This window comes from Cyprinus carpio, chromosome B14 (assembly GCF_018340385.1).
Source record: "Cyprinus carpio isolate SPL01 chromosome B14, ASM1834038v1, whole genome shotgun sequence".
Lineage (NCBI taxonomy): Eukaryota > Metazoa > Chordata > Actinopteri > Cypriniformes > Cyprinidae > Cyprinus > Cyprinus carpio.
This window is the reverse complement of record NC_056610.1, coordinates 3,280,535-3,306,973: the sequence shown is the minus strand read 5'-3', so window position 1 is coordinate 3,306,973 and position 26,439 is coordinate 3,280,535. Positions and strand designations below refer to the sequence as shown.

The 26,439-nt window shown below is 35.4% G+C and overlaps 2 protein-coding genes across 3 annotated transcripts; one reads left to right on the top strand and one right to left on the bottom strand.

Annotated features, from left to right (window-relative positions):
* Positions 1-1,788: 1,788 nt before the first annotated feature.
* Positions 1,789-6,770, bottom strand: smtnl1 (smoothelin-like 1). Of its 2 annotated transcripts, none has more exons than XM_042737753.1 (5): positions 6,530-6,770; positions 3,321-3,904; positions 2,924-3,038; positions 2,481-2,632; positions 1,789-2,304 (listed from the first exon to the last, which is right to left on the bottom strand). In XM_042737753.1, exons 1-5 carry the CDS (start codon positions 6,584-6,586, stop codon positions 1,974-1,976), a joined length of 1,239 nt encoding a protein of 412 aa, XP_042593687.1. In that variant the 5' UTR covers positions 6,587-6,770; the 3' UTR covers positions 1,789-1,973. The 2 variants fall into 2 exon arrangements, with proteins under 2 accessions (XP_042593687.1, XP_042593688.1); XM_042737754.1 differs by having other exon boundaries at positions 6,545-6,765.
* A 5,496-nt stretch (positions 6,771-12,266) lies between these two features.
* On the top strand, positions 12,267-25,283 carry slc43a3b (solute carrier family 43 member 3b). Its single transcript, XM_019072132.2, has 13 exons — positions 12,267-12,354; positions 12,456-12,710; positions 12,798-12,927; positions 13,980-14,026; positions 14,117-14,193; positions 16,885-16,977; positions 17,069-17,208; positions 19,667-19,797; positions 20,462-20,605; positions 20,801-20,908; positions 21,711-21,897; positions 23,232-23,355; positions 24,120-25,283. The coding sequence occupies exons 2-13, from the start codon at positions 12,524-12,526 to the stop codon at positions 24,237-24,239; spliced, it is 1,488 nt and encodes a 495-aa protein (XP_018927677.1). The 5' UTR covers positions 12,267-12,354; positions 12,456-12,523; the 3' UTR covers positions 24,240-25,283.
* The last annotated feature ends 1,156 nt before the right edge of the window (positions 25,284-26,439 follow it).

Here is a 26,439-nt window from a genome sequence, read left to right as displayed (position 1 = left end):
TGAGAGAGTGCAAATGATGTAGGGATAAGATTCCTATGTGTATTTATAGCACCAAGTGGCTGGAACATTTTGGACGAAGAGGGTGTCAGAAACAGTGACACTGAGCCATTTACTTCACTGTGTCAACAGCCTTAAATTCATCTTTGTGGAAATAGCATGTGCACCTTGCATAATAATTTTCCTCTCTTTTTTCTTTACCTCCCTTTCGCTAGCTCTAATCAACACACAAACTTCAAGGCGTAGTTATAGTGAGGTGATTTATAGCTTCAGCATGGAGCAGATGCTCCTCATGGGTTTCATGTTCTAAAGCCATCAAAACAAAAACTGCTGACAGAATTCAGTCAGCGTGACTTCTGTTTTGGAAGTCACTCTGTGCCCTATAAATAAATTAAACAGGAGAGAGAGCGATGTTCTCTGTTCTTTAGGGTTATTGTGGATGATTATATTAATTATACACTTTAGGTCTTTTGGAATCAGTTTACTTTTTGGTTTTGTAACCATTTGACTTTGATATATCAAATGGTATATTTTTACTTGTTATAAGTTGAGTTATGCAACACTGCTGTAAAAAAAAAAAAAAAAAAAAAAAAAAAAAAACAGACCCACTGCTCTGAACATTTTGTATGACATCCTTATTTAATGCACCTTATTCAGATCATTAACACATCAGGAGAGAGCTCCATGAAGCTCCATCTGTATGTTAGATAAAAAACACATACAAAATGTGCAGAGCAGTGGGTCCCCAGGACCAGAGTTGTCATCCACTGATGTAAACAACACTAGGGCTGTGTTCAGATCGATACTGCCATACTTATCGCAGCATGAAGTACACATCATGTGAACTGCGAAATGTGTAAAAAATGTAAATTGTGTAGACTAGAGTATATATAATGGAGAACACTGCATAGAAAAGGCCTACTGTACCCCATAATGCAAAGTACTTCAGTGGACCTTCTATTTCCAATTCAGAATGAGGTAATCTTATTTGAAAATGTATTTGAAAACGAATAGCCCAAGTAACTAAGCTCATCCTTATCTTGACATGTGATCGTAATGACAATATTAAATTAATAAAAATTAAATGTATTTCATTTATTAGATAACATCCATTTTGATAATAGAAAAAAACATATGCTACAGGTTTAGAGCCACATGAAAATGAATTTGCATTGTTTCCTTCAACTAATAAACTATATTATATAATCTAGTAACTGTATTATTAAATACATTTTATTAATTTGTGTAGAGAGAGAACACTTAAAAAATCCGGCGGAGGGACAAGCCTAAAATGCACAAATTGTTGCATGTTTTATGTTATGTTTTATGCACTAAAACAAAGAAAGAAAAATAAATTGAATCTATTATGAACCACCATTTAATAGGGAATTGAATTTAATCTTTAAATTTACACTTCAAAGTTCTCCTAATTGTAGAATCACCCTTAAACATAAAATTAGATTAAAATGCAAAATAACTGTTTATTTAGGTGATAGTAACACAGAATGTAACAAAGCCGTGAATAATGAATAATGCAAATACTGTGGAGACATCTGGCATCACTTGCTAAATTTTAGTTCAACAACAGAGCTTTGCTAACACAGCTTTGCTAGTGTTTCTAGTGTTTAGAGAGTATGGTCATAGGTGATGTTTTTTTGATTTTTTTTTTATTTTTTTGATGTGATATTTTGTAGATTTTGTTGTGTGTGATGTGAGATGTGAATTTGTGCGATGTGAATTTGAAGACAAGAAATAGGCCTGAAAATATAATAAAAGTCACATGTTCAAGCATTTGAGGAAATGAAAATCTGTATTATGAAATACCTATACAATCCCAAACAACTCAACAAAGAATAATACATTCATCATCCACATTAGACACAAAAATCACTATCCATACCTTCAAAAAAGCAAATTATGACAACAAAATTATTCTGACACTCCCCTTTCCTTTTTATTTCATTTATGTAGTTTTTCTATTTTTCATCCAAAGCATCTGCATTTATTACATTTTCATTCCGATCTGTCTCTTGTTCTGTCTTTTTGTCAGAATTTGATCCATTTTTCTCTGTCTCCTCATTTTGTTTAATCTCATCCCTGTCTCCATCTTCATTACCTTCAGAACCTTGATCTTCTTCTTTGTTTTTGTCCTTCTCCATGCTTTCTTTTTCCCTTCTCTCTTTCTCTGTCTTTGAGAGGTGATGACAGAGAGCCTGTACATAGGTAAAAACACAGAGAGGATCTGGGTTGTTGCCCATTAGTAACATGTCAGACACTTCCAAAAGGGGGCAGCAGTCAGCAAGAGATCTGGAATTGAAAGAGAGTTTGTTTGTTTTATATTAACTGCAGACTCTCAGATGTTTGACAGCTATGAATGAAACCAAAATGCACAAAAACACTCTTCTTACACACCACATCATTTTGCCATAATATAATACTGCTCACATATTTACATTTACACACACATTCAAATGTCAACATACTCTGCTGTACTGAAGGCCAGTGTGAAATTCTTCTCCCGTTCACTTGCTTTGAGGGAGGAGAAGTCAAAAGCTGAGGGAAAGAAGCGATGAACGAGTGCACAGAAAGCCAGGCCATCACTCCAGGAGGAAGAGAAGTTTTCTATGTTGACACCCTTTGAGATACAAAATATTACAAAGATATCTAGATCTCACAGGAAAACTTCCACTATAGGTCATACTAGCCTAATGTGTTTTGCTCATGCTAACGAATGTAGTTTTGTTGGTGAGCACATACTCTCAAAAATACTTAAAAATACCTGTGTAAAATTCAATATTACATTCATCCTGACTAAGGTATATAGGGATCTTGAGTACTTATTTCATTACATTCTGATTATAACCTGTTTTTAAGAGTGAGTGTTTACAAAAATTTTATTTCTTTGGAAGTTTTAACTTTAGTTTACCTCATACTTCTGTGTTTTGTTCCTGCACCACTGCAGAATTTTCTGTTTAATTGATGCTCCACCAGTCATACCTATAGATGTCCGTTGAACTTTAAAGTTTCTGACACCTGGAGTCCTACAACAAACCAACAAATGCTATTCACAGTAAAGACACAGCAAACTACAAATTCAACAGCAACGGCAGAGAGATACTACTGAACAAATGGACATATTTAATAAGCAGATTTCTTTTCTGAAGATGTCAGTTTTTTATTTTATTTTTTATTATTATTAAATAGATAATATAACAAATGTGTGGCTGACCAAAACTTCAAAGCACATGGTATTGTGACAGTGATCCATATGATTATGAGGTTGATGATAATGTTAAAGATATCGTGTTAGTGAGATGACTTACTGGTCCTTCTGAAACTTGGCCATGGCATCTCTTCTGGCCGAGGGGCGAGCAGATGACTTGGTGGGGGCTCTGAGAGCAGAGGATGGAGCTGTTCCACTTTTTCTTCTCAGATTTTCTGGTTTGTTCTTGATATCTTTAGTCTCTTTTTTCTCTTTTGTTTCAGTTTCATCTTCTTTATTTTTAGTTTTGACTTCAGTTTCTTTTGTTCTCTTGTCCTCTTCTTTGTGCTTTACCTCAAGTTGTCCCTCTTTGTTGCAGGACTCATTCTCTTTCCTGTGAGGATCATTGTTACTCTTCTTTTCTTCTTCTACCTCACTTTCTTTGTTTTCATTTACCCCTGTCTCTTTTTCTTGTTCTCCAGGTTTATGTTCTTTGATATCCTTCTCTTGTTCTTCTTTCTCTTCCACAATGTTGGCATTCTCTGTGAATCCACCCTCTCGCTCACATGCCTCACTGTCACTGGCTTCAGCTTTTGTGTTCTCATGGTTTTTCTCATTAGCTCCACCCTCTGCAGTATCAGTCCCACCTCCTGGCTCTGACTCTGCAACACATTTTGTCTCTGGGGACGTCACATGTTTGGCATCCTGTGAAGGGCCCATTCCAAACAAAAAATGATACCAAAGTACAAAATTACCAATCACAGTGTATCTCTACAGTGTGTGCAATATATATATATATATATATATATATATATATATATATATATATATATATATATATATATATATATATATATATATATATATAATATGACAAAAGTTTAAACACTACTTTTTTTTTTTTTTTTTTTTTTTTTAGTAGTAGCTTGTAAGCATTTTTTAAGTGGTTATATACATAAAGCACTGTGTAGTAATGTGTTCACACTGAAAATTCCAAAAAGAAAAAGTACACTTCAGCGACCCAGATGACGTACTTAATTAACAAAGTCTGGACACTCCATGCACTTATATGTCGCAGCTTTATTTACGTGAAGTGAGAGGGGCTATCAGACGCCGATACTGGATGACAAAATAACCTTATAAAATTGATACACTAGATGGATTATATTGTAGTTTATAAGGTATAGAGTCCCACTTTATATTAAGTGGCCTTAACTACTATTTATAGTGTACTTAATGTGTTCATATTGTATTGCAAAACACTGTTGGTGCTATATTGAGGTGGGATATGGGTAAGGTTAGGGACAGGTTTGGTGGTATGGGTAGTTTATGGGTGGGTAATGCGTAAGGGATGGGTCAACATTGTAATTATAAATGTAATGCAGGTATTTTAAAGACATAAGTACAATGTAAAACATTTATGTACACAATAAGTACATTGTACCAAATGATTAATTTAAATGTAAGTACAGAGTAGTTAAGGCCACTTAATATAAAGTGGGACTAGATATATTTTGTAATTTGGAACAGATATATTAACTAGTATTAAGTATATAGTATATATAGTATTAACTAGTAAGCTTCTAGTTTAGCATTCAGCTAGTCAATGAACAAGCATATTGCTAAGTGATAATAATCACACTATTTATGTAGCTAAAAATGCTACAAAAGCATTAACAGAAAGACTCTTAATTAGTAGCCTGTAATTAAATTGGTACAGTATTTATTTTTTCCATCCTTTTGTTAAGATCTTTTATATCAGGAAGTATATACTGTCTTATCTATCAATCAGCATCAGTTTTTCATCAATATATTCTTTTTTACCCCTTGTGAAGCACTACATCTCATCCCTGCCAAATGGTTAATGTAATGTTCTCAGTTTGATTTAAGGTAACATCAGTGTTTGTGTCTCTCTCTCATGTGTGTGTGTGTGTGTGTGTGTGTGTGTGTGTGTGTGTGTGTGTGTCCCACACACACACACACAGAGGATCTGTCCCAGGTGTCACATGAGTTCATGACTCACCAGTTGTTAAAAGAGCTGTAGCATTCCAATAAATGAGCAGGTGGGAGGGTGAGCATTAGTAAATGTGTTCTCAGATTGAATTACCACATGTAAATTAAACCATCAAAATTATCAATCTGATAGCACTCCTGATAATAATTACATAATATTGTCATTATTATATGTTTTTGACTTGGAGTGCAAACATACTGAACATAGCAACTTCAGAATGCAAGACAGCTTGCTTGCCTGCATGTGTGTCTGTCTTTGTGTGAGTGTGTGTGTGTGTGTGTGTATGTGAGAGAGAGAGAAAGAGAGAGAGAGAGAGAGAGAGAGAGAGAGAGAGAGAGAGAGAGAGAGAGAGAATGCATGCATTTCATTGTAACTATGGTGGAAAAGCACTTGCCTCATATTATGTGGACTGCTTATCAGCATTTTTTTGTTATTTTTACAGTATTTACAGTATTTTTGGTTTTAGTGTGACTATTGTTGTGTATTATATATTTTGTAAAAGTGTTTTAAGTGTTTTTGTATAAAACAAAAGGTTATTGGTTTTACAAGAAAATATTATATAAAAAACATTCTACATCAAAGTGTCATCTTTAATTCAGTGTGTTACTTGCTGTTTATTGTTTATGACATTCACTAGTAATTTCTGAGATAAAATGTCCTCCACCAATTTATTTTATTTATTTATTGTAGGAAATCAGTAATTAATCACTTATTCCCTTCAAATTAAGTCCCTTGAAATATTTTCCATTGCATTAAACAGATCACATCTGATAAATATTATATATATCATGAAGATTGCATAATATTATTAATTTCAACTTTCTGTTACAAGGAAGGATATTCCAGAAATCTGACTGGTGTAAATAGATGGTTAATTTCTACTGATCTAGATTATGTTTATGGTCAGTTTCACCCCAGCGTAACATGTTTTAAACAAATGAAAATCAGCCAAATAAACAACTGGAGTGTATCTCTACAGTGTATACCAGTCACATCTTTGCACATGAAAAACCATTGCATTTACTCACATTTTATATGGCGGGTCTCTGTAAGTCCCCACACAAAAGTAATATAACATTTATCATATTATTGGTGTGATGTTAATTTGTTTATTGTCAATAAATGGTTAGCTATCTTAAAAATTCAAAACATTTGCAAACATCATGTCATATCAGCCTGATGCATCATTATGCTTTTGAGATGTTAAAAAGGCCTTGAGGTCTCTCAGACAGAACACGAGGATTAATGTGAGATAGTGAGAGAAATATAGGAACTGAAATAGAGAGAATCACATGATAATTCACTGCAACAATTACCTGGTCACTCATTACCTTTGTTTCATTGTTCAAAGCGATATTCTCTGAATCCTCCATGTGTCCAGAGTCGTCCGTTCAAACTAAACGTATCTGCAGTCTAACTACAGTAATCACTGAACTGATGGACAGACAATACTGTCTTCTTCTTTCTTCACCTCTGTCTTTCTTTTGATTTTCTTGGTCTCTCTCGCTCTCTTCTTCCTTTTTTCCCTACAACCCCCACCCCCTTCGGTCTCAGTCTGACCTTTTAAATGACACACTCTCCAGAAATAGTGTAACACTGGTAACACTGGCTCAGACAGACCCACCGAGCAGCTGTTAGTTCTGGTAACCAATACACAACATCACACACACACATAGTAGGAATAAACAGTATTGACGTAAATCCAACATACTGTACAGACAAACGTTTATGACAGAAATAGCCTTTAATTTTATAATTAAATACGAACTGGCTTAATCTTTTTGGACCTTATTTGCATACACTCATACACTCTAAGATAAAATGTACAAAAGCTGTCATTGGGGCGGTACACTTTCCAAAGGTACTACCATTTAGGTACTAAAATGTACACATTAGGTGCTAATATGTTACTATACATACATACATACATATATATATTATATATATATATATATATATATATATATATATATATATATATATATATATATATTAAAAGATCATAGCTCTCTCATATGTTTCCAGTTATTCAATTTTGTCTTCTCCGAATTCACAAAGAAGGTTTCTTGATGCTATTTTGGGGTTTTATGCAAATGTGATCAAAATAGCAGTTTGAAAATGAAGGCTTTGGACTTCATCTTATGCTTTCACTTTGTACACTTCTTTATCAAAGCAGACTGTGGTTCATTATCTCAGTGGACATGTATAGTTCTTATCCTGTAGAGGAACGTCTCCCTCAACACAAAGCAGATGGTTTTAAAAATAAACGGCTATCTTTGCTCTCATTCACTCACTGTCCATGATTATCTGTTGTCTTCCTTCACCTCCTTCTCCATCCACTCTGTGCTCACCTCTCTGTATGAACACATGTAACACATGAGGATGTGCATTTTATTGCTCTTTACTTAATTAAATGATGAATTATTAAACATGTCAACCCTTAATTCAAGGGAAAAGATTTGGTGTTAATATTGGTGAAGCTAAGATGCTATGAATAAATGCCAGTATGGTCAATATGGTCAGTCTAATTTGTAGTGGTAATTTTTTGATGATCCTGGATCAACATATTGTCCAAAAATCTACCCGGTCTCATAGCATAAATGTACCTGCGTGCACATTTTAGCGAGACGCGAAATACGTAGCAATAGGTAGCCTACGTATCACTGCAGTTTCCAAAATAAATGAACACTAGAGGCAGTAAAACTCCGACACCTTTTATTCCTTTTCACACAAATTCAAAACAATATTAATATGCCGGGAGATTTGAAAACTGATGCTTTTGAACAGTAACGTCGCACATATCCAGCTTCATATCTATGGGTTTTCAGAGGCTGAAGTTTTGTTCGGTAGCTCACAGAGTTCGGAGACGGAGTTCGGATGCGAGGAGCCCCGATTCGAGTCCCACGTAACCACGGTTCGACAAAGCAGTACAAATCTGCATATAAGTTAGTTGAAACGACATCAACAAATGCGTTTTTATATCAGTTTTGCATTTGTTAACACTATCGGGTAGGTTTAAGGTTTGGGTTTGTAGGGCAGAACTTTTAGCGACGGTCCCCGGATATTTGAATTATGAACCGCCGCAATACGTACCAGAAGCAATACAACTACTTAACGTAATCAAAACGTGCCAGGGTTCACGTATTAAACGTGTTTTAGCGCCACTCAGTGGACATTTCTCTTTGAAACTGTTGCGAAACGTGCAGTGATCACGAGGTACGTAAAAACGGTCTTGCAGATATACAAGGGCGTAGAAGCACCTAACCCTGATTTTAAGCCTAAAACAGATATTTCCTGAAAAGTTACCTATATCTCAATTCTGATTGGTTGATTTGAATGTTGTTCCATGAACATGTACTTGGTGAAATCACGCTCACCCATGGAGTGGAATGTATGTTAAGAGCACAAGAGGGCGCCAAATATACATATATTTACTCTGCAATCACTTCATAACCATTTTAAGTCGTGCTGTAACATTAACACACACACACACACACACACACACACGCACACGCACACGCACACGCACACGCACACCACACACACACACACACACACACACACACACACACACACACACACACACACACACACACACACACACACACACACACACACACACACACACACACACACACACACACACACACACACACACACACACACACACACACACACACACACACACACACACACACACACACACACACACACACACACACACACACACACACACACACACACACACACACACACACACACACACACACACACACACACACACACACACACACACACACACACACACACACACACACACACACACACACACACACACACACACACACACACACACACACACACACACACACACACACACACACACACACACACACACACACACACACACACACACACACACACACACACACACACACACACACACACACACACACACACACACACACACACACACACACACACACACACACACACACACACACACACACACACACACACACACACACACACACACACACACACACACACACACACACACACACACAACACACACACACACACACACACACACACACACACACACACACACACACACACACACACACACACACACACACACACACACACACACACACACACACACACACGCACACGCACACGCACACGCACACGCACACGCACACGCACACGTTAGGTTTTTGTGAATTGTCTGTGGGGACTATCTATAGACTTTTATACTCACCATTTTCTATCGGAAAGCTTGTTTGCATTTTTATACTGTCAGGTAGGCCTATACATATTTTAATTAGTATTGTTTATTTGTTTGTTATTTTTTCCCCCTCGTACAAGCCAATCCCCACAATTTCAAAACAATCAGGTTTTACTATCCTCGTGGTGTCATTTGGTCCCCATAACTTAGGGAATACCCTACACAACAAGAAGTATTATTATTATTATTATTATTATTATTATTATTACAATTAATTGATATTGATAACTGTTTATTTAAATAATCCAATCTCGAGACTGGAAAGTTGTAACAACTTAACATAGGAAACTAGAAGTTTGTCAACATCATAGACAATACACCGATTTAATCATATATATTTGTACAAAAGGAAAATTTAACTTTATACATTATTGAAAGCTTTCTTCTGAGTTAAGCAGAAAATTACGTCAAGCCCAATCATTTTAAAATCAATGTGACGTTATTGAAAGGCTCTAGTATTATCGTGTGTATCATGTGATTAAATAAGTGTAAGCTGAGGCAAGAGTCAGCTGTTTTCAAGCACAATACAATATTCTGCAAATGTTTTCTTACAGAAATAGGCTAGTGATATGAAGCTGTACGTAATATGGTAAACGTACCACTGGGTGTATTTCGTAAACCTTTCAGCATATTTGATCGGCGCAATGGTGCAGATGACTCAGCTCCTGCTCAGGACACATTCATGACCGGTAAGCCATTAATTCGTTCCCTTTAACACAAACACATATCAAGTGTATGATATGCCTACATCTGGATATGTGATACTGCATTAAGAGAAAGAGAAATTGAATCGTTAATGCAGAATCATAGAAAGAACTGTCTATCTGTAAGAATGTTTTGGGTTAAGAGAAAATGGACCGATAACAGTTTGGCAATTGGTATTGTATTGAAGAGTCAATTAAACATTCTCAGCAAAGCAGTCAGAGCAGTCCTTTGGAATCAGAAGAGAAGTTTCAGGCCTTGATGTTACATTTAGGTAAAGTCTGTTTCATTCTAATGGTTCCCATTTTTGGATAAGTGTCATCATATAGCCTATCTTATGATGTTCTCAAGTGATGACATATACACAAAATGCTGATGAGCAAATTTGACACATCTGTGACCACATGTGATTTGTTCCACTGATTGTATGTACTGTAGCAAACAATAGTACCTCACACCTAAATGTCTGTTTCATGGGCTCAAACATCCATGCTTTAAATCTGTAAGTTAAATTGGAGTTTATAAGTTTACTGGAAATTATAAGAGTAAGGAAGGAAGGAAGGAAGGAAGGAAGGAAGTGAGGGAGCAAGTACACTCTTAAAAAAGGTGCTTAAAAGGTTCTTCACAGTGATGTCATAGAAGGACCATTTTTGGGTTCACAAAGGACCAATCAGTAAAAGGTTCTTAAAAGAACCATCTCTTTCTTATCTTTTTATAATCTGAAGAACCTTCTTTCGCCACAAAGACCTTTTGTGAAGCAAAAAGATTCTTCAGATGTTAAAGGTTCTTTATGGAACTATTTAGACAAATAAAGATTCTTCTATGGCATTGTGAAGAGCCTTTATTTTTAAGAAAGTAAATGAATGAATGAAGGAATTCATTAAAATAATATAAATTGTTTGTTTGTTTTTTTCTGCCTAGAATTCTGCAGATTTTGTCCAGATCTATTTATTCAAAATGCAATTTTATACATACAATTACTTGGATAATGCATCTATAATGAGTACATTTTTAATTTCTGGATTAAAATTTATTTAACCATTTTTGGGGGACACAAAGTCAAAAATATATCAGGACGATACAACTGAAAAGCACACTTAATTTAAATAGACCTTTTTCCAAAAAAAATGTTGATCTGTAGACATGTCTAAATGCACTTTTCATTCAATTTAAACTTTGGTATAAAGCCATTTGAAATCAAAAAGATTTAAAGATGTCTTTTAAATAGACTTTCCTTGGCTCATGGAACTCACATTTCTGAGGAGTTTGACGTAGATGGTCACACATAAGAGGAAATCTTTGTCTTGTGATAGGAACTGTGAAAGTGCAATTAGAATCTTATTCTAAACACTCTTGCATCACTCAACTGAAAGGGAAGCACAGAAATAGTGTGTCTTGTGCCAATCACACATTTAACTTCTGCTGTTCATTTTATTTTAGGTTCTAAAATAACAGAAACACCAAAAAATCATAAGGTCAGCATGATCCATTGTGCTGAATGACAAGGGACGAGATTGAATTTGGGTGTGGATCAGTGCATTTGTCAGTCGACTACAAAATCCTAAAATGTTGCCCATTCAGACAGTCTTGCTTTGTGGCATTTTTGCTCAAAGCCGCCTATCTCACGCTTTAATGTGGAATGTATGTTTGAGGAGTCAGAGAGTGACGAACAAACCAGTATTTCAGAGCTTATCAGTGCACTCTGTAGTTCATTCACTTGTTCCTCTCAAAACCAGTTAAACTGTAAAAAGGTTAAAGGGGGCTGTATACAGCAGCACACTGATTCCCAGAACCAGCTTCAATTTATACACACAACATGTTTTAGAATTATATTTATTTACAATTTTAGTTTGACATTTAATAAGGATCAACAGGGATCTTGTTAGGTCGAAATGTTTGATGCAGAATTCAACAAGCTACTATTTAAAAAAACAAAACAAAAAACAGTTCTGTTATTGAGATCTGTGCTGGATTGAATGCTTACAAACATCTGCTGCTGAGAGTGTCCTAGAAGGAAATAGTAGGAGGGATTTGTAAAAATGGGAGGGAAAAGTAACACAGAGGTCCATAAAAAGAGACAACAAGTAAGAGGGAGGGATAAGTGGATGTCTGTACACTTTGTCGAAGGAGTAAGAAGAAGATTCAGGAGTAAGTGTGCATCTGCATTCATGTGTCTTGTTGTTGCTCATTTGAAATTTTTAAGTTTTCTTAATAAAGCTGAACTAACTACATATTTAATTATTTTGAAGGACACTGGAGAAACTCCAAATCTGTTTGAAAAGAGGGCAGAGGAGTGCAGCAGAGAGAAAGAGGCAAGATGTTTAGCTGCCAGGGAGGCGGGTTGAGGGTACGGTCCTGGTTTACTCTGACATCTGGGTTAGTGGAGTGTTTGGGGTTCGCAGGGGCTGTTTTTGGCTGGGCATCATTGGTTTTTGTGCTCAAGACCGAAGGCTACTTCAAAAGTCTATGTGTGAATACCACAATAAATGGAACTGCTGTTGAAGGTCTGTTGAAAATGCAAACATATGCATTGTGTATGCATGTCTAGCTGTGGAAACTGTGTAGTACATTTAACATTTGCTGTGTGTTAGATTGCAGTAGACAGGATGAGCAGCTCTCACTCATTTTCACCATCGCATCCTTCATGAACAACTTCCTCACGCTGCCAAATGGGTTCCTCTTTGACCACTTTGGTACCACAGTTGCCAGGCTACTGGGAATGTAAGTCAGATTTGCATGTGTATTTGTCTTGATAAAAGTTGCCTGTCCTGCATACCAATATCACAACCACACAAAAAAGGTAATACTATGATATTCTGTGAAGTATCCCAGCATATCTTGTGGCATACAAATATGGTAAGCAGTCAATACTAGGGTATTACCACCTGATGCCATTATATTGGTGTTGTACTTTTTGCAAGGGATGTGTTCTTCTATCCTTTTATTTTAAGGACTTTTTAGAGTTTATATAAACATTATGACTGTATTTACAAAATTGCTTTATTTTGGGTGTAGTAATGGTTAAAAGCCATTGTAAGGCTGTTCACTCTCCTGTTATCTAAATGCTTGTTCCTCAAAAGCAATAAGGAGGGAAGTGTACTAAAATAGACTTTCATTTCTGCTGTGTTAAAAAGTAGTGAGATTGTGTAAGAAAAGAGGGGTGGTATTCCAGCTGAAGGAAGGAGGGAAATTTGGCAGGACTGAGTGATCTGTGGTGGACTGAGAATTTGGATGTTTACAGCCTCTATAGAGATTGCACAATAAGGCAGAAATGATTGAATGTAGTTGCCACCGAATGTATTTGGACAGTTCAAGTCACATAGTGCTATTGTGAAATATTATCACAATTTAAAATAACTGTTTTATATTTTAATTATGTGTGATTATGTGTGAATTATAAGTGATTATCATGGCAAGCATTATTGCTGCAGTGTCCAATACAGACCAACCTCTTTGAAAGCATATGTCCACACAGCACATAAATCTATTTTATTTTGAAAGTGCAATTTAATGCATCCTTGCTGAATAAAAGTGTTAATGTCTTAAAAAAAGATCTTTCTGACCCTAAACTTTTGAAAGCTATTTTATGTGTGGCTTAAGTGTCCAAATATTTTTGGGGACGCTTTATCTCTCAGCTCATAAATCTTTATAGATAATTCAATCCCTTATGTTTCCATATGTTTGAGACAGAAGGGCAGAGAAAACATCAAGTAGGCTCTGTCACCTGTTTATTTAACCACTCTCATATTCTCATGTTATGATTTACTTTACAGATCGGTTTACACTGCAGGAATGTTGTTAATAGCCTTTTCCAGTCCTGGTAAATAGAGTTTTTTTATCTTTATTTGACCTTTGGTATATTGATACATTTCAGTTTGTTTATAGTCATAACCGATTTTCACTCCTGCAGTGAACTCCGTCCTCCTCTTCCCTGCTCTGTCTTTCATTGCTGTGGGAGGAATTCTGTTCTTGGTGACCAACATACAGGTACTGAATATTTTATCATGCAGTGAGGCTTCAAACCCATTATGATACGTAGTAACAAATGCATGAGCTGCTTCAAAAAAGCTTTTCACTGGGTTTTCTCAGGATATGAGGGTGCTTTCTGATATGACCTTCACATGCTGCACTGTTTTTTTGCTGTAAAAAAAAAAACAAAACAAAAAAAACCTTGCCCAATTTTTGACAGTGACATGCTGTTTTCCATTAAAACATTCTGGGTAATATTAGTCATTTTCGAGAAAGTGGCCTGCTGCTATATATCGTGGATAAACAGTGTCCAAAGTCGACACTCAGAGGCTGTTTCAAATCACACCTTACACCCTCATTCACTATTCCCTACATGAGTTTACTAACATAGTCAACCTGACAGAGAAAATGAAAATGATGGAAAAAGAAACAAGACAAACACAAGAACTACAACTGACTTCAGCCACAGCCTTAGATCAAATCAACTGAAGATTTAAACAACTCAACAAACAACTTTACCAGCTTCATGCATTACTAACCTGACTGAATTTTTGTCTGTCAGACGTCTAAAGAAGATCTTATTGAGAATGAACAGAGGTTTAGATGATGATGTTTTATTGTTTCGTTTGACAATACCTTTGTGGAGATTAGTGTTTGTTTTAGTTGGGCTCCTAACCCTTGACTTTTGAACATTAGTTTTTGTTTGATTGTGATGCTGTGGATTTCAAATAGTCATCATCTTAGACTGAATTATGTGTGATTGACTGAGTGTTGTTTTATATATTTATTTACCCAGTGTTTTACATAATGTTGTGACAACTGGAAAATAAGGATTTAAGAACAGTTTGGGTTTAAAACATTTTGAAATACTGTGTCATTTACACTCAAAGAGAGACATCAAGAATTCTTACTATGTGCTTTCATTTTTGCTTTTGTTTTTGTGTTGAGTTTTAGTAGCATGTTTTGTGATGTTTAGAATTGATCTGCTTTTTTATTATTATTTATTATTATTAAATGAGAGATGTGTTTTAACGGTCTTTCATAACTGATTGCATTGTAGTATCAATATTCAATATGAAAAGACACAATGCATAAAATCAGTAAACCAGTTGTAAAAGAGTTATTATATTTATCAATTCATAAACAAAAGTACCAGGCTTTTTTTCTGACTCTTTTTCAACCTTAATAAACATACTTCAAAAACACATTGTTACAGCAGTCAAAGAAAAGTTAATGTTAAAAAGTCTAGGTTCAAGAGCCCAACTAAAGTAAACGCTGATCACCATCATGGTGGTGAAAAAAAAAAAACCTTCTAAACCTCTGTAACTCAATCCGGTTAGTAGTATGAGGCTGATAATGCTGTTAGTGCTGAGTTGTTTAATCAGATCTTGAGAGATTTAATGTCTTTTATTTCAGTTGATTTCATCTAAGGCTGTGGCTGAAGTCAGTTGTAGTTTCTTGTGTTTCTCTTTCATTCAGTGATTCTGCTTGTTAACAGCAGGTGTTCATCACTAATGCTCAATACGCACTTAATTAATCACAAAAAAAGGGTTAAAGATGTAAGGTGACAAAAAAATAAATAAATAAAAAAATTAAAAACACAGCATGAAACATAATTTAACAGTAATTAATTTATGACAACAAACTGTAGAAAAACTGTAGAAAAACTGTAACATGCTGGCAACCGGAGCTGCTAGCAGATTACCATAAATCCAAGGGAAAAACAGTAATATACTGTAAAACATAATCGTCAGATTAAAAAAAAAAGTATATATATAGAAGGAGAATAAATATGAATCTGAACTGTATTAATGTGTTTTTGCACAAGAGAGATCTGTTAGATTAATTAAGTTTTGTGGGTCACCATTGTGCTGGAGAGGAGAGCCTGTCCTTCAGTCAATAATGAGCCATGTTTGTGGTCTGAAAAATCCCAAGGCTTTTTAAGAGTTCAGAAACATGTAACAATGAAGCACAAGGTGACCTGTAAATTGATTATAAAGAAAATTACTTTATAAAACAGAAGTTTCATCAAACATCCACCATGAAGAATGTTATGCTACTTATTTTTGGGGTGTCTGAGAAACATGAATGAAGGCTATGAATTTTGGACTTTTAAATGTTCTTTTCTGTGATTTGCTATTGAGCTTACAGTATAATGGATAACAGTCACATGTCTTAAATGCATACATACTTTGCTAGAAGGGTTAAAGCATCATATCTGTTCCAAATCACTAAATCAAATGAGTACTGAAAGAATCTGAAAGGGAAATAATCAGATCATAATTATCTGGGACCCTAAACATAAAGACAGTAAAGGTAGTATTTTTTATAACAAAATATATTTTTGTTGCAAATGGAACTTGCATTACTTGTAATGCGTTACCCCAACACTGTCTGTTTCTGACCTTTAGAATGAAATATCATGTTTTAGAAAACTTTTACACATAAAGTACCTTTGTTATGTTTGGCTATGCTTTTCTTATTTGAAGTGATTATGAAGGCAAGTGGTGTTGCTGTTGTGTCCAATACAGACCAACATCTTTGTAAAGCATATGTCACAGAACACAGAACATAAATCTCTTTTATTTCGAAAGAGCAAGAAATACTCAATTTTCTTGTTTTCCATTATATGAACCCTTTAACAATGAAACGTCCTCTTATTGGATGTTATGTGTATGATCAAGCAGAAATCTCATCTGCTTGCTTTAGGTGGGGAATCTCTTTGGCACACACCGGTCCACTATAATCACTCTGTATAATGGAGCCTTTGACTCTTCCTCTGCAGTTTTCCTCATCATCAAGGTAAGAGGCAAATAAAACACCTCAAACTGGAGAGAAAGATAAGATTGCTGGTGAAATCTTGAATCATGGTGGTCACATCTATCTCTTTCAGTTGCTGTATGAGTATGGAGTCTCTCTGCGAGGGTCTTTCCTTTTCTTGGCCTGCTGCAGTGTCATTCATCTGTTCCGGACATTTGTGCTAATGCCTCGTACACATATCCCATACCCGCTTCCGGAGAACTACACTTATGGGTAAACAACACATTCAACACCTCTTCCTTCGGAAACATGAAGAGAAGATTTTTTTTTTTTTTTGTATTAGCTGAAAACAATACGAGAACTTTGCCTGCAGGAAAAAACAAACACCAAGATGAGCATTCAGAGTTGTGTTTCATATTATTTTATTTCATTACATTACATTACATTACATTACATTACATTTAGTCATTTAGCAGACGCTTTTATCCAAAGCGACTTAGAAATGAGGACAATGGAACCAATCAAAATCAACAAATGAGCAATGACATGCAAGTGCTATAAGAAGTCTCAGTAAGCTTATTTATTTGTTTTTTTATTATATAATAAAAAGAAAAGAGATAGATTTTTTTAAGAAAACAAGCAGTAAATGAATGGAGTGCAAGTCTAAAAGCGGCAAGTTTTTTTTAAGAATAGAATTAGAATAGAGAGTTCTACAGTTAGCGAGTCAAATAAAGATGGAAGATATGTGTTTTTAGCCGATCCTTGAAGATGGCTAAAGATTCAACTGCTTGGCTTGAGTTGGGCAGGTCATTCCTCCAAGAGGGAACATTTAATTTAAAAGTCTGTGAAAGTGATTTTGTGCCTCTTTGGAATGGCACAATAAAGAGATGTCCACTTGCATAATGCAAGCTTCTAGAGGGCACATAAGTCTGAAGTAATGATTTTAGGTAAAGGTGTGCAGAGACAGTAGTGATTTTGTAGGCAAACATCAATTCTTTGAATTTTATGCGAGCAGCTATTGGTAGTGTAAATTGATAAACAGAGGTGTGATGTGCATTCTTTTCGGCTTATTAAAAATTAATCTAGCTGCCGCGTTCCGAATTATTTTTTAAAGGTTTGATAGAACAGGCTAGAAGACATGCCAAGAGAGCATTGCAATGGTCCAGCCTGGACAGAACAAGAGCTTGAACAAGGAGTTGTGAAGCATGTTCTGAAAGAAAGGGCCTGATCTTCTTGATGTTGAATAAAGCAAATCAGCAGGACCGGACAGTTTTAGCAATCTGGTCTGAGAAAGTCAGCTGATCATCAATCACAACTCACAACAAGGTTTCTGGCTGTTTTTGAAGGTGTAATGGTTGATGTGCCTAACTGGATAGTGAAATTGTGATGAAACAATGGGTTTGCTGGAACCACAAGCAGTTCTGTGTTGGCAAGGTTGAGTTTAAGGTGAAGGTCCTTCATCCAACAAGAAATGTCTCTTAGACAAGCTGAGATGTGAGCAGCTATTGTCGGATCATCAGGATGGAATGATATATAGAGTTGAGTGTCATCAGCATAGCAGTGATATGAAAAGCCATGTTTCTGAAAGAAAGAGCCTAGTGATGCCATGTAGACAGAGAAGAGAAGTGGTCTAAAAACTGAGCCCTGAGGCACCCCAGTAGTAAGATGTTGTGACTAAGACACCTCACCTCTCCAAGAAACCTTGAAGGACCTATCTGAGAGGTAAGACAAACCACTGGAGTGCGGTTCCTGAGATGCCCTTTACCTATAGGGTTGATAGGAGGATCTAGTGGATCCCCAGTGAAGACCTTGTCTCCTAGACGGCCACCGGGACAAGACCACAGGAACCAGATGAGTCTTCTGCACAATGTGACTTTGCTGCAGCCTGGAATTGAACTGCTGGTTTCGTCTGGCAATAGGAGATCTGTCCCCCTGACTGAGCCTGGTTTCTCCCAAGTTTTTTTCTCCGTTCTGTCACCGATGGAGTTTTGGTTCCTTGCCGCGGTTGCCTCTGGCTTGTTTAGTTGGAGACACTTAATATCCAGTGATATCGTCGACTTGATTGCACAGATACTATTTAAACTGAACTGAGTTGGATGATGACATCACTGAATTCAATGATGAACTGCCTTTAACTGAAAATTGAGAAAAGTGTTTACTATTGTCATTTTGCATTATTGATACACTATTTTCCTATTTAATCCTGTAAAGTGCTTTGACACAATCTGTATTGTTAAAAGCACTATATAAATAAAGGTGACTTGACTTGATTTGACTTATCCATGTCAAAAGCATTGAACAGATCCAGTAAGATAAGGACTGAAGATTTGAAATCCACTCTTGCCAGTCTTACGGTTTCAACAACTGAGAGCAAAGCAGTCTTGGTTAAATGTCCACTTCTGAAATCAGACTGGTTTTTCTGTGTGAGAAAGACAGCAGCTTGGTTGAACACAGCTCGTTCAAGTGTTTTTGCAATGAAAGGAAGAACGGTATGAATGTATAATATGAAAGAATTTTTTATATTATCTACTAATTGCTTTTGTCTTTTATTCTCCCTCTCTCGTTTTTTTTTTTTTTTTTTTTTTTTTTTTTAAGGTGAAATACCTACTTCAGAATGATGGTATTCAGAATGCTTGTCCTTCACAGATTGACTTTATGGCTCACTGTCTATACCGGATATGTTTCCTCTAACAATGCTTTGCCCATGTCTGTTTCTTATTTACTGTGGTAGGATGAACTGTGGAGGGACTCGGGATCATGCAGTTGCAAAGGTCGAAGAGAAAAACATCCAAACTTCCCAGTCTGAGGAGGAAATGCCATTTAAGGAGACTTCTCCTCAAGGCCAAAACACAGACAAAATTGGTAAGAACATGTTCAACACTTCACAGCAGTGCCACTATAAAACTACAGTGTAACATACACTGTAAAAAAGGCCTGTAATGTTTATTGAACATTAAAACAGGAAAAAATATTAGTCAAAACTATTAATTTGTTTACTCTTTTATGTTATCATATATGGTGAATAACTGTAAATGGCTTAAGATCATATTATATGCAGTTTTACTGTAAAAAAAGGTCAAAGGTATAGTTATCACAAGTACTGTAAATTTATGAATTACCATAGAATTTATGGTGGAAAATAATAAAAAAGACATTCCCAGTCCCTGCGTAACACATCACATATGATTATATTTTATACAGTTATCATGAATTTTGATTTATCAATTATACCATCTGTATTATCATGCTGGTTATCATTACATTTTCTTTAAACTGAAGGATGTAAGAATATTTCTTACAAAGCATTAACTAGTGTTGTGATGTAGTGTTGTCTAAGTGCTTGATCAGGCTAAGTTGCAATTTGCTTGAGACAACAGTCAACAGCCACATTGTTGTCCTGAATTTTCCCTGCTATTGTGATTAAGCACTTGCATTACGTGTTCCTTCCCCTTTTACTTTTACTAATTCTTCATTGTGAAATATATCATGTGAAGTGCATCAACATGAATGTATGTGTTTTTGTCAGAGCGTAGTTTCAAGAGCTGTTTGCTTTCCTGGTTCTTCTTGTGGCATCTGCTGTGGCTTTCAGTGATGCAGTTGAGACACTACTTGTTCATCGGGACCTTAAACCCAATGCTGAATCATCTGGCTGCTGGAGACCCAGGCCTCGGTATACACACACATACCACACAGTCTCTTTATCTTCATGTCCAGCTATTTATGGGCTGGTGAAGCCATGCCTTTGAGTAGTATGAATAGATATATACATGCCAACAGGCTCAGACTGTGTCATGTGTGTAAACTCATGAGCTTGAGTTTTTGTAATTTTCTCGGCTGTAAAAAATCATGTTGTTTTTGCTCACAGTCAGTAGATACACAAATGCGTTTGCATTTACTCAGCTGTGTGGGATCCTGTGTGCCCCCTGGAACGGCCTCATCATGGACCGCCACAAAGGAAAGCAGCGAGAACCAGGTCAACACATAAATGCACACATTTTCTTAGGATCATATGATGAAAAATCTAAATTTCTTTCTTTGTTTTGGAAGTATTCAGTATTCATTATATGAAAACATTAGAAAACTGATTCCCTAGACCAAAAAGAGCATTTATTAAATTCCTGACAGAAATTTAGAACACTGAGCTGCTATCTGAATCACCTTTATGAGATTGTCCAGGTCATAGTCATCAAGCATGGCATTAGCATTATCATCTTTTCATCATCATCATTTATTTATTTATTTTTTGGTTATGTCCAGATTTATCTGCAGTTGGGGTACTTTGTAAAAAAAAGGCTGAATATCCATTTATGCAACAGACAAACAGTATTATCTTCTAAAATGCAGATTCGTCACACAGCAATGTTTACGCAAATTAGATTGGGGAGGCATTAGTAAGTTTGATTTGATTTAATAATTTATTTACAGAAGAACTATTTAAAATGTATTAAATAACAACATTATATTCATATTTACTACTGAGTTAAAATTTTTATTTAATAAATAATAAAATTTAATTATTATTTAATTAATAGTAAAAATCCTTTCCCCACCCCATGAATAATTTAAAAGAAAAAAATAATGATTTTACGGAATTTAAATCAGTGTTTAATTAATATTGTTGATCATATATACCATATAAATAAACTATTGCAACAAATTGCTTTAGTTCAATGATAACATAAAAGCTGTTTATTTTATGTTTAAAAAATGTCTACAAAAATCACACTTATTTTTCTGAGAGTGTAAATTAATTTTTAAAATACTCTGCTATACAGGACAAAGTGAACAAGAGACAGACTTGAAGGCAGCCATAGTGTCTCTGTCGCTGACGGCGCTGCAGTGTGTGCTGTTTTCAGTGTGTGCCGCCATCCCCCTCCTTCCTCTGCAGTACCTCACCTTCATCCTGCAAGTCCTCAACAGATCCTTCCTGTATGGAGGAAATGCTGCTTTCATCAGTGTGGCGTGAGTCATCACAGGCCTTTAAGAACATTAAAGGGATAGTCCACCTAGGGTAACCATATGCGCCGTTCATACGGGACACGTCCCGGCCAGGATTTTAATATTGCCTAAAACATCCAAAGCAGTTTGACCAATAACATGCAGGTATTATACATAATCGACCAATCGTGGGGCTGCGCGTGAGAAGGTGAGATCTACAGGGAACGATCAAACCGATGCAAATATGCGCACGTGTTTGTTCGTTCGTTTGACTTGAAGCGTCACTGCTCAAAAAAAAAAAAAAAGACAGCAAAGTAGGTGCGAGAGCAATGCAAAAGCATAAGGAGCCATCTGCTCTGCTCTCTAGCTCTCATGAATGTCACACAACGATCGACCTGCAAACAGCCAAAACCTGGATATTTTAGGCAATATTAAAATCCTGGATTGGACGTGTCCTGTATGAACGGAGCATATGGTCACCCTAACAGTCCACCCAAATATGGAAACAACCTGTACAAACCTGTATGAATTCATTTAGTTGATAAATTCCAAAGGAAAATATTTTAAAGAAATAAAATTAAAACAGTTTAAAGAAATTAAATGGGTTTGCATTAGGGTAAATAACAACAATTAGATGTATATTACTCTTGTGAAAAAGAAATAAACTTTAGCATACTTTTAAAAAATGTACAAAAAGAATGTACCTCAAAATAATACACTTAAGTGTGAACAGAATTTAATGTGTGCAGGCCAACTGCATGTTATTTACAATTAAATGAAAATGTATTCTAGTTTAAAATTATATTAAATGCAGTTATATGAACTGACACACTTAAGTAGGACTTTGAGTATATCTACTTTATGTAATTTCATAATTACTTATATTGTCATTAAAGTAAACTATACATTAATGTAATTTCTGTTGAAACATTTATGTCACATACTAATATATTTTTAATTTAACATTAGTAACAATGAAATTGCAATTTAATGCATTTCAGATATATTCACTTTAACTGTAATATAAAACAACACACTACAGGTAAAAATTATAATCTTATAAGTACTTTGCATGTGTATTAGTATGTAAGTCAACACATCAACAAATGAAAGTGTACTCCTTTAAAGCATGACAGAAGGTTATTAAAATGATTTAAAATGTACTTTAAAGTAAAACATTTAACTGGACATTATTAAAATGTGTATTTAACTGCATTAAGATGTAGTCATGAAAGTGTAGTCTCTAAGTGCACTTAAGTGGCCTTTTATTTAATTAATATTAGATTATCTGCAAGTACAGGTATTTGTAGTTTATGTATAATTGTGAATATGTTTGTGATTTTTTTTTTTTTTCTCAGGTTTCCATCTGTACACTTCGGGAAGCTATTTGGAATGGTGATGGCTCTCTCAGCTGTGGTCTCGCTGCTGCAGTATCCCTGCTTCACCCTCATTAAAGGACCACTGGGTGGAGACCCTTTTTATGTAAGCTTTTGAATGCTTTTAGTTTGTCTTTCCCACACGTACATGAATTTTGTGATAAGGTGAGGTCACATTAGCAAAATTTCACTGGCAGAAAAATGTCCATTGTCTCTTGTCAATACTGTAGTGATATATGAGTTAATGCAGTTTAAAATCCAATTTGAACAATATCTGCACTGCAAAATATTTCGCTCTCACATGAAATTACTGATAATGTTGATTTATATTTAAATGACAGTTTTTTTCCTGTGAAATTTCACAGAACAACAGTAAATGTGACCACAATTTTAGATTAAAATAAACATATACAGTATGTGAGCAAATGACCCAACTGTATTATAACCTTCCAGTGGAGATCATGTTTTAGCTTTTATAGTGTGTGATTATTGCAGATATGTACATAAAAACAGTGATTATGGTTTATTAATTTGTTTTTTAAGATTTATTTATATGGCTTTGTCATTCCTTGGAGTCTGACAAACAACTCACATTTTTATGTTTCTTAGGAAGAAAAAGGTTTGAGTCAGCTTCAGAATAAGAAGCAGCTGTTTATCTTTTGAAATCCTCTAGACCTAAGCAAAGAAAGGCATTTGTTTGGCAGATAAAGATTCAGCATATTTGTCATTTTTCTGAGAAGTTTGAAATGGTTATGTTCTGTTCACACACCCATCAAGAAAATAACTGTTTATTTAAAGAATTTCAGACTTTTTTAAAAGCCCCTGTTTTAGATCAAGTATTGATTGAACTGTAATAATTGATTTCTCTAGGTGAACATCGGTCTGACCGTTCTGAGTCTCCTGGCCTTTATCAACCCTCTTTATGTTTACCTGCATTGTAGACGTCAAGCAGCCCACCGACCCAGTTCCAACAAAAGTGCCTCTTCATAAACCCTCTAGGCAAAGGGCATATCAACCTGACCTATGACTTTTAAAACTGGTTTCTATTTCTTATTAGTTTTTCTTTACAAAACTACACAAAGATGTATGGTGGAAAGAAATATTTTACTAACCTTTCAGTGCCCTGTTTTGCAGAGGTTGACTCTTGACCCTGTGATGGTATGCATTGTGTTATCTCTGCTGATCATAGCAGGCAGGAAATTGACTACTTCCCCACACTCTTTACTATTTTTTATGCACATTAGTTGCTGGATCTTGCAATAAGGAGCAAGCCTTGTGACCATCAACATTACACTAAGAAAATATCAGATGAAAAATGAAGGCACTGGTTATCTTCCACCATCCAGTGTACAACTTAATAGACAACTGTTGAAAAGGAAACAAGTTTTTTATTGCAAAAAAAAAAAAAAAAAAAAAAAAAAAAAAAAAATAGGGTGGTTGTAGGAGCCCTCTGCTGGACATTGTGTGAAACACGTCCTCCTCGGTGCTTCTAATGAAGTCTGCTGTCTATAAGATCTCTTTTACAAATATATCAGTATTACTCCAAATAAAGGGAATTTTTATAAGAAGTTTAGTGAAATTGACTGAATTTGTTACTGTTATAATGTTTGTTCATAACTTCTTGAAAATCTTGTCAGAACATGTAAACGTCCTGAAACATTGCTTCCTGTGAGTTCTTAACGTGCCATTAACCAATCGGTGTTGTCATGATGTCATTGTCCTGTAACTTCAGTTTGATTAGTCACATGCCATTTATGGAACAGTAACTGTTTAAATAAGTAAATAAATAAACGACTGCACTTTAACTATGGTTCTATGTAAAGGGGCTGTTACAGGTTGCCAAAAAGTGAAGAAAAATACAAATTAGTAGTCCAGACATGGCATTAAAAGCTTTGCGAATCAAAACTTGTTATATTTGTTACAGATGTAAAACACAATGGGCACCAGCAGATGGCGCACAAGGTGGTGTTTTTGTACACTATAAAGCTTTGCACCCAAATAAATACACATGCTAAATAAAGTTTTTAAAAAATATGTCAGTTTCTTTTTGTGCATCTTTACTTTTAGTGTTTTTTGTTTGTTTGTTTGTTTGTTTGTTTGTTTGTTTGTTTGTTTGTTTTTGTGTTTTTGTGTGTGTTGTAATTTTTGTAATTAAGATTATGCTGTAACTATATATAACTAAACTTGAATTTAAAGTTTACTGAAGCCCTCTTGGCTAGGCTTGCTGAGGCTTGCTACTTCAAAGTAATCTACATAAAACAGCTGCAGTGAAGTACAGTATACAGCATAGATTTGCTCTGAGTTGGATCCAAAACCCAACTTATTTTTTGTTCTTTAAAGTATCTTGAAAAACAAACTGTATAATAGTTTCCACAAAAAATATTAAGCAGCACAACTGTTCTCTAAATTGATTATAATAACAAATGTTTCGTGAGCACCAAATCAGCATATTAGACTGATTTTCGAAGGATCACATGAAACTGAAGAAATTAATGCTGATCATTTAGATTTTCTATCACAGAAATAAATAGCACTTTATTAAACAGTTATTTTAAATTGTAACAGTTTTTACTATGTTTCTGATCAAGTAAAGACAACCTTGGTGAGCATAAGATATTCATTTTGAAAACATGAATTATTCCAGAATTTAACTGTTAATGTGTGTGTGTGTGTGTGTGTGTATGTGTGTGTATTTTTTGTGTGTATATATATATGTGTGTGTGTGTGTGTGTGTATACACACACACACACACACTCACCGGCCACTTTATTAGGTACACATATTCAATTGCTTGATAACACAAGTTGCTAATCAGCCAATCACATGGCAGCAACTCAGTGCATTTAGGCATCTAGATGTGGTGAAGACGACTCGCTGAAGTTCAAACTGAGCATCAGAATGGGGAAGAAAGGGGATTTAAGTGACTTTGAATGTGGAATGGTTGTTGGTGCCAGATGGGCTGGACTGAGTATTTCAAAAACTGCTGATCTACTGGGATTTTCACTCAAAACCATCTCTAGGGTTTACAGAGGATGGTCTGAAAAAGAGAAAATATCCAGTGAGTGGCCGAAAATGCCTTGTTGAGGTCAAAGGTCAGAGGTGAATGGGCAGACTGGTTAGAGATGATAGAAAGGCAAAAGTTACTCAAATAACCACTCGTTACAACCATGGTATGCAGAATACCATCTCT

Excerpts from the sequence above, each read along its gene's own strand:
- smtnl1 (XM_042737753.1), bottom strand. The coding sequence starts at position 6,586 with ATGGAGGATTCAGAGAATATCGCTTTGAACAATGAAACAAAGGTAATG. Across the intron at positions 3,905-6,529 it reads CAAAGGTAATGAGTGACCAG|GATGCCAAACATGTGACGTC; the intron begins GTAATTGTTGCA and ends GGCCCTTCACAG. Across the intron at positions 2,305-2,480 it reads CTGGCCTTCAGTACAGCAGA|ATCTCTTGCTGACTGCTGCC; the intron begins GTATGTTGACAT and ends TTTCAATTCCAG.
- slc43a3b (XM_019072132.2), top strand. The coding sequence starts at position 12,524 with ATGTTTAGCTGCCAGGGAGGCGGGTTGAGGGTACGGTCCTGGTTTACT. Across the intron at positions 12,928-13,979 it reads GTTGCCAGGCTACTGGGAAT|ATCGGTTTACACTGCAGGAA; the intron begins GTAAGTCAGATT and ends TTTACTTTACAG. Across the intron at positions 20,606-20,800 it reads TGCTGGAGACCCAGGCCTCG|TCAGTAGATACACAAATGCG; the intron begins GTATACACACAC and ends TTTTGCTCACAG.